At 45.5% G+C, this 8,719-nt stretch overlaps 1 protein-coding gene across 1 annotated transcript; it reads right to left on the bottom strand.

Moving 5' to 3' along the window:
- Positions 1-1,808: 1,808 nt before the first annotated feature.
- LOC123166276 (uncharacterized) lies at positions 1,809-4,572 on the bottom strand. Its single transcript, XM_044584050.1, has 2 exons — positions 4,422-4,572; positions 1,809-3,257 (listed from the first exon to the last, which is right to left on the bottom strand). Exon 2 carries the CDS (start codon positions 3,196-3,198, stop codon positions 2,053-2,055), a length of 1,146 nt encoding a protein of 381 aa, XP_044439985.1. The 5' UTR covers positions 3,199-3,257; positions 4,422-4,572; the 3' UTR covers positions 1,809-2,052.
- Positions 4,573-8,719: the final 4,147 nt, after the last annotated feature.

Raw genomic sequence — 8,719 nt, 5'->3', positions numbered from 1 at the left:
GGTAATGGTTGCGCCTCTTTGTGGTGTTCCGGAGAATCGGACCCACGTCCTCTTCTCCGGGACGGCGGCTAGGTCGTTGTGCAGCTTTGTCCGGGAAGCCCTCGGGCTCGAGTAGGAGGCGGTGAATCTTGTCAGCTTCCTTTAGGCCAGAGTGTTGCAGACTGGAAGGCAAAGACGCCTCTTCTCGCTGGTCTTTGCTGCGCTTTCTTGGACATTATGATTGCCGTGTAATAAGATGGTGATCGAGAGGGTCTTTTTGTGACGCGCCTCACTCTTTCTTCAAATTTCTTGCGTTCCTGCAGCACTGGCACCCGCTGGCTAGGCAACAGGACCAAGAGCACCTAGGGCAGATGTTGAATGCACTACAGGCCACGGCACGTCGACGAGATTTTTTTTCAAAACTGTGATGATTTTTATAGCAAATTCGGAATCTATACGTCCTCACGCAAGAAAATCAAAACTAGCACCCCGTCGGCCTCCAGTTGGCCGAAGAGGGGCTCTTCGGCCTGCGGTTGACCGAAGTGGGCTCTTCAGCCTCCCGTTGGCTGAAGAGTACCCCAACTGGGCCGAGAAGAACTCTATGGTCTGCCGTAGGCTGAAGAGTACTCTTTGGTCAACCGTAGGCCAAAGAGTACTCTTTGGGAGTCAGCATGGGCTCATCGATTAGCTTCGTTGATGACCTCTTGATGTGACGTCTTTTTTTATGCTTTCTCTTCTGTTTTCTTTGGGCTTGCTTGTGCTATGGCCCCAACAGACTATGTGGTATGTTGCTAGTCCTTTGTTGGACTGGTTGGTTGGTTTATTTATAAAGCAGGGGTGAAAGCCTGTTTAAAAAATGCCCCCTGCTGACTCCCATCCAGAAAAAGAAACAGCTAAAAAAACAGAGGCAAATATTTAGATTGGATTTTCTTGGCCATCAAATATTTAGGCTTGGATTGCCCATTTCAACAGCCTCTACCAAATCTTCTTATATTTAGGGATGTCCCGGGATCACTCGTGTTCAGGGGGCAAAAGCTATTTTTTTCTCTCGTCGCCTCTCCTACGTCCTTCCTTCGTAGGAAGAGAACAGACATGTGTTCTCTCTGAACATGAGAAGCAGAACAGGCAGGTCATGGAACAGGAGGGGCTCCGGTCCAAGTGTCAAACATGAACTACCTCCGCAACAACATATGCATCTGATGCTACCAGGTGTATATTTTTTTATGCTACAGTTAAATTCAAAATTTGACAGGAGATTAACTTTTGCACATGCAAAAAAGCATGCTGTTCCATAACGAGTCAGTTCAAGCAGAGACAGCAGCAGCGCCCCCTAGAATGCAAAAGTTAAAGCAGACACCAAGCCTAGCTTGAATGTCATACATTTATATTTCAAACTAAATGAATCAGTAAAATCTTACGTAGCATGATCAGATGTTGTATAACCAACCCGGCTTCTCTGTGCTAAAATGAAGAAAAAAAAACTCTGCAAAACTCATAGCACATAGCCACATACTCCCTTGTGACAAACTAAGAAGTTGACGGGAAGCAACCGTACAACCTGATAACCAAGTGCCTTTTTGGGTAAATCATCACCTGAAGAAGAATCCCTTGAGAAATACACAAGGCTATGCCCTTGAGGCAAAACTATACTGAAACTTGTCAGTTCCGGTAAAAGAAGAATCAGTAGCTACTAAAACATTAACAACACACCTAACTGATAAAACAAACACATCTCTTTCTTACTAAGGTCTAAAGATCTCTCAGTAAGTAGTTAAACATTCAAGGATGGAACTAACTGCAAACATTTCAGCCAGTGCTCCTGCCACTGTCAACATCTCTTACACTGACTGCAAAAGAGGCAGTGTTCTCTTCTCTGCTCGTACAACAATTTTTCAGAACAAGCTGAACTAATAAGCTACAAACCGACCACGACATCATTAATACTACAAATATATCCAACATACAATGGTTCAGTACTTGTTGGAGCATACCTATAAAGTCGAGATATCTTACAGAGGGAGCTACTACGGGGACTAATAATAACCATGCATCAAGATCATCAGTCATCACGGTTCACGGACACGAATAGAACATACTGGGCACAACCCATGTAGGTTGCATCATACTGCCACAGTTTATGTGAATATAAACTTTTGGATTGGAGGCATCTCCCTGCGGCGGCTGGCCCAACTCAAATGCGACCCACTCTTTCCTATTACAGCAGTATATACAGTTGCATCTCCCTCCCCATGTCTCTGGGTTCATGCAACACAAGGGCTGGATTCTCTTGTCGATACTGATGAAGATCGCCCAGTTTTCTAGCTTCTCCACCTTTACCCACCTTGCAGGTTCAGTCGATACGTCCAGTCGGAAAGCTTCAAAAGTGTCCCCTGTTGATGGAGAATGTTTCTGACAACCGACCATGAGAAGCATGTCACCACATGCGGCAAGCCACGGTTGCTTAAGATGCCATTTGTTGGCCATGCTTCCATCCAGATGAACTGCTATTTTCTGTATGCGTATCCGGGGTTCCAAGTGCACGATATAGAGCATGCGATCATGATCCATGCCAAAGACCTGGTCTTTGAAGACCACGAGCTTCTTAAATGTCCCATTGCGAGGAGAACGTCTCAACCAAGAATCGCTACCATCACGCGAAAAGAAATTGTGGCGCCCAACATTGACAAGGAGATATGAGTTGGGTGACGAAAGAGGAGCCGTGAGGGCAGCATAGTTGAGGAGGATGCGTCCGTTGACGGGTAGCTGCGGAGCTGAGACACTAACACCTGTGAAGACATCAACCAGAAGACATGATTGTTGTCGGTTGGCCAAGACGAGATGGCCATAGGACACACTCCCCAAAAAAAATTCATCCAGCGGACCCGATGGGGATTTGCTGTCACAAAAACAAGCAAATTGGGGAATCTGACAGCACATGTAGGTGTCTTTGTTGGCAAGATCAGTAACATGGCATGAGCGTCTAAGTACAAGGTTGTTGCTCAATGGGCGAGGGCGAGGGCGAGAAGAGCATGCAGGGACGCCAGGTTGGAGGAGAAGAGGTGGCAACAATGTCGATTTGGAGGGATATGAGGAAATGGAAGCACGCCAAGACGGGCAGGTTGCAGCGAAAGCAAGAAGATCGGGGAAGGATCCCAACCGAGCAACAACAGAGTACAGCAAGTCATTTGGGAGGTCTGCCCAACCTTGAAGCGTAGACATAGCTGAGACAACCTAGATGCAAACTCAGCGCCTTGGTGTTACAGGTGATTGCAGCTTCTCTGAAATAAGTTATGAATCAGAGGACAAATATTAGAAGAATGAACTGGATATTTAAAGTAGTACCCAACAGAGAAGCAATACAAAGTGCCAGGAAAAAAAATGCACAGATAACAAATATGCGCTCAGCGAAAACATAAAAGACACTAGTGACTCAGTAATACATCAAGAGATTGGATCCTGGGGGGCAGTGTAAACTAGTCTTGAACACATCAGTAATTACTTCAAGCAGACGGACATAAAGCAGATGAAATCAGAAACTCCAAACAGCCGCTGGTCACTTCTGATGGTAAACAGTCATGTCAGGATGCTTCCCTGTAGTTGAAACTTTTTTAGAAACTGATACCAAAATGGTGCCGCATGCTACCTACCTTTAGCCTAGCTAGTGTATAAAATTAGTAGTGTTTAAAACATGAAAAACACTAGTGACACAATAACATGGCAAGAGATTGGATTCTCATGGACTAGTCTACATCGATAATCAAATGTGGTAAATATTTCTAACATTGCCTCAGTCTGCACTACTGTGAATATCATGTCCTGGAAATGTAGTGGTTACTTCAATGTGAATACTATCATCAGATGAAACCAAAAATTCCATTTGGACGTTCGCGTGACTGTTGTATTATTATGTGAGGAAATAACAACACACTGCATCACACAATGAAATAATCTCTTACCAAAAGGAACTTCTTTGTAAAAACTAAACCCAACTGCACTTCAGAACATTATACTGAAACGGGCGACAGATGGTTCTACCTTTCCAACTAACAGATACGTGGAAATGCTAGGGTTCTTTGACTTGGGTAATCTGAACCCCCCCTTCACATTTGCAGAATCTGGACTCGGTTAAATGTCTTGTAGAAAACACCAAACCGCACAGCCTAGGGTTCTTCGACTTGGGTAATCCGAACCCCCTTCCCATCTGAGGATTGTGGACTCAGTTAAATTCCTTGTAGAAACCACCAAACCGTAGTCTATGGTTCTACGAATTAGCAGTGCATCCGAATCCCTCACAACAAGAAAATCAAGTGGGAATCTAATCTATCGAGATTACCACCAAAGTGGCAACGCGTTTCGATTTGCACAGGAGATGAGCAAAGTAAACAGGAGAGAGAGAGAGAGAGAGAGAGAGAGAGAGAGAGAGAGAGAGAGAGAGAGCATGCCTGATCTGATCTGATCTGATCTGGTAGAGACTGCGTGCGTTGGAGACGATGGTGAGGTGGGCGGCGCCGGCGGCTCGCTTCCCCTTCCCTGCCGCACTCTCTCTCAGGGAAGGGGGTCGTGTGGTGTTGCTGGCCCAACATGGGAATGGGCTGTGTCCAACTTCTTCATTTCTTTCCAGGCGAAGAGTGAGTTTCCCCTAAAAAAATGAGAAGTGATCTCATTTTTTTACAGAGAAAACTTTTGATCTATTCATCTTCAATCAATGTACTTCAAAAGTAATAAAAATTACACCCAGATCCGTAGACCATCTAGTGACGAAGGCGCCGCTGTCATCGCCCCTCTCTCGCCGGAGCCGAGCAAAACTTGTTGTGACAATCAAGAAGTCGTTGTGGTAAGGCCCCATAGAGCCAGTACACTAGAAAATAGCAACCATCGTCGTTGAAGAGTAGTGTAGATCGAAAGGATCCAACCTGAAGACACACAAACATAGACGAACGACGTACAAATCCGAGCAAATCCATCAAAGATAGATCTGACGGAGACATACCTGCTAGACGCATCACCATGACAGGGGCTAGGTGGGGAGAACCTTATTCTATATTCAGGTAGCCGTCGCCATCTCGTCTTCATGAACAAGACACAAACCCTAACAAAAGTCGAAAAATCATCTAAAAACGGTGCCCTCCTGCCGGCAAGGACCGGAATCCGTCGTGCCCCCATAGCCCTAAGGCGACCGGAGACAAGACGGACCGGCGACAACGTCGGTGAAAGGCAGAGGAACCCTAGAATTTTCTTTTGAAGCTGAGAGAGATGAGAAGTGGTTTTTTCCCGCTGGATTGAAAGCTGCTTGGAACAAGCACAATAGATTTGTTTAGTAGTTTTCCTATTGTTTCCTTTTTATGTTGAGATGTTGTGGAATGTGAGATACAAACTTTTTTTTCCAAAAAGGATCGGATCTATTTTAAAGATTCATCAGAAAAAGTACAAAACATTTCAAACATAATAAAAAAATCATCAAGGTACATGGGCCACCGAATGACCAGTGCCGTCGTCAGAACGAGTCACCGAAGCGCCGCTCTCTCCGCTCTTGTGCACATGCCCCTAAGGACCAGCGCCTTTGACTTTGCAGTCGTCGTCGTTGACATCTTGAATCAATCCAAAGAACTTACGCCAAATCTCGTAGTTGCGTACGCATGACGAGAAACCCTAACATCGTTGCCTTGAGGAGCTGACATGAATCTATGCCAGAACTCCATCTAATTCATCCCAACAAACGAACTTAAGGAGGATCGGAGCCCAAAAGACCGACTTGAAGAAGATGCGCCGACATCCGTCCGAGCGCTACCCCTGTGAGGACCAAAACCCAACCTATCTACTAGCTGGAGCAGAGGCACCAGTTTCCCCTCCCCACCGCCTGCCGCCGAGCGGCAGACGGAGGGAAGACTGAATCCATGGGCTCGTCGACAGAGATCGAGGGGAAGAAGACTTTTCCTAGTTGCCTTGTGAGCGGGGAAAGAAAAAGATGTTAAATGTGGGATATAAACATAAAAAATATGAACATAGAGAGAACGACTTTGAATGATCCAGTTTCACCAAAGATCTTTACCGCCTACCCGGCAAAAAAAGGGATATCTAACGTTTGTTTTTTTATCCGATGTGCTTTATTTGTTTTTATATTTATAACATACACCCCCCCTCCCCGCGCGTTTCATAATATAAGAACGGTTTTGACAGTACACTGGTGTAAAAACGCTGTTATCGGACGGAGGGGGTATCTTGTACTAAAAAAAGTAGACCGGAATTTTTCTGTGGAATAGGAAAAAGACTTGGATTTTTTTCCTCCTAGGAAATTTAAGGCTTGGATTTGGTTCTAAAATATTATACCTGAATTTTAATTGTACGGAATTAGAATTGGACTTTTCTCTCAAAACATTTTGAACATTGGCTCACCCCCACCTCTCCAAAATGTATTTTGTAACCTCCAAAAACAAACTGAATCAACCATCCAACACAAGAGTTGGATTTTTGTCGCCCCATGATCACTCAAGCTCTGGAGCCAAAAGCAATTTTAGGAGCTGTTTGGCAGTTCTCCAGGTCCCTTCATTTTTGGCTACAGCTTCACCAACTCCCGGAGCGGACTTGGGGAGAGGAGAGTCTCCGAACAGGCCTTTAGAGAGCTCTGCGTATGCTTCATTGGAGGAAGAGAACAAACAACACAATGTTTTGACAGTGTGTTTCGTTCTTGAACATGAGGAAACAAAGGTCGGCCAGCCATGGAACTGAAGATAAATATCAGGGTTCTCATCAAACTATCATTCAGCAACATATTATGCATCTGGGTGAACCTGATGGTAGGTGTATATTTTAGCTCTCTGACCAGAGAAGAATTGAGACACAAGCAATTCTGATTATCCATTCAAAACAAACATTGGCAGTTTTGATGGTCCTTTAGCATTGTATTAAAACTTGCAACTAAGTAAATATTCACAAGAGATGAACTTGTCCAGTGATAGAAGCCAAGGACATACAGAAATACGTTAGATGAAATTAAGTTAACGCAGTCTAGAAGACTTAAACTTATCAACTGGGGAAGAGAGTGGAAACAAGTAGTTCGAAATACCACTAACTTGATTAGAAGCTTGACTACTCCTAACAAGCTCCAAGCACCAAACTGCTACAAAAGCTTCAGTACTAACCCACCAAGTTATAAGTGCTATTGTTACGATGGCACTGCCCAAGAGTTGCAAAAGTCCCTACTCTGTTGTAACTTGTAAGGGAAATTTTCATCAGGAGCGTGCGGAGCATCAAGCCATAGCTGCGTGGCCGAATTTCGTGTTTTGACCCTTTTCCGATAGAAAATCAGGATCTGACCCCGGTTTGAAAAAAATTCGGGATTTGACCCTTTTTCTTACCGCCAGGGGCTCTGGCGGTAGGTTTAGACAGCCTACCGCCAGGGCCCCTGGCGGTAGGGTACTTATCCACGTCAGCACGCGGAGACGGCCGCCGCCCCCCTCCGTCGCACCCTACCGCCAGGGCACCTGGCGGTAGGCTGTCTAACCCTACCGCCGGAGGCCATGGCGGTAGGGTCCGGGCAGTTATTTCGCCCGAGACCCCGCGCCCCTGCCCATCTCCCCACCCCTCCCCCTTCCCCCGTCGGCAGTTTCATCTTTTCTTCCCCAACTCGCCCCTCTCTCATCTCCTCCACTCCCCCCCTCGGATCTTCACCGTTTCTTCACCATTTTTGTGGATCGAGATGGCCCCGAAGAGAGAAACGAAAGCTCCTCCGATCCCTCCAATTAGTTTTTGCAAACTTGCTTCCGATTCGACGCATTATTTGCTTGAAATCCCTTATATTTTTGAACTTAGATTGGATTCTTTTTCACCTAGGATTGTTTTAGCTTGATTGTAGTTGTAGTTCTTAGTTCTTTAGTAAGTAGTAGTGTTGAATATGAACTATAATCAATAGTTCATATGTTAGTGTGAAGATGAACCCTAGTTCATAATTTTTTTTGTTAAAAAATTATGATGTAGTGCATGTGGGAGGACTTGATTGTAGTTTTATGATGCATGTTCATATGATGATATGAAGATGTTGTTTGGAGATAATACATTCAAGATGAATGTTGGAGGATTTTTTTTGATGACATGATGCATGTTGATATGATGCATATTGGAGTAAACAAAATATATATGATGCAAGTAGTGGATTTGGTTGGAGTAAATATGATATGATATGATATTGCGTCTTGATATATGTATTTTATTTAGTTAATGATGAACTTTTGTTATGCATCCATATGTTTAGGAACGCATATGTGGCGCAACCATCGCCCATTCATCTCCAACACGACCCGTCAGCCTTTCCACTTCCGTACATGTACGAGTCCTTCCCCGAGCTTCTGCAGCCGGTGGGAGCTTTTTCAGACGAGTTCCTAGAGGCGACGAGGGCAGTGCGGTGGCACGAGAGGGCAGAGCGGATCTCCGACGAGGTGAAGTGTTGGTCGCAGAGTGTGAAGGAGTTGAAGAGAGTGACTGCAGAGATGGAGGGAGATCCAACTATCCCAAGTAACCGCCGGGAAGGGACCATTGAAGCTGCCAAGCAACACTCCAACTGGGAGCTGCGCAATTTGGGCCGGAGGATCTACTTCGAGAGCAATGCCGAGGAGAGAGCCAGGATGCCGCCGCCAAGTGCATCGGCGTTCGATATCATCAGTTGGGGAAGGGCGGAGGCGAGAACTCCAGCGGGCAAGGCAAGGTGGGAGTGCTTGAACGGTCGGATGGCGACCAGCGTTCCGCC

The sequence above is a fragment of the Triticum aestivum genome, chromosome 7D (genome assembly GCF_018294505.1).
Source record: "Triticum aestivum cultivar Chinese Spring chromosome 7D, IWGSC CS RefSeq v2.1, whole genome shotgun sequence".
Taxonomy (NCBI): domain Eukaryota; kingdom Viridiplantae; phylum Streptophyta; class Magnoliopsida; order Poales; family Poaceae; genus Triticum; species Triticum aestivum.
This window is presented reverse-complemented; position numbering and strand designations above follow the sequence as displayed.

Excerpts from the sequence above, each read along its gene's own strand:
- LOC123166276 (XM_044584050.1), bottom strand. The coding sequence starts at position 3,198 with ATGTCTACGCTTCAAGGTTGGGCAGACCTCCCAAATGACTTGCTGTAC.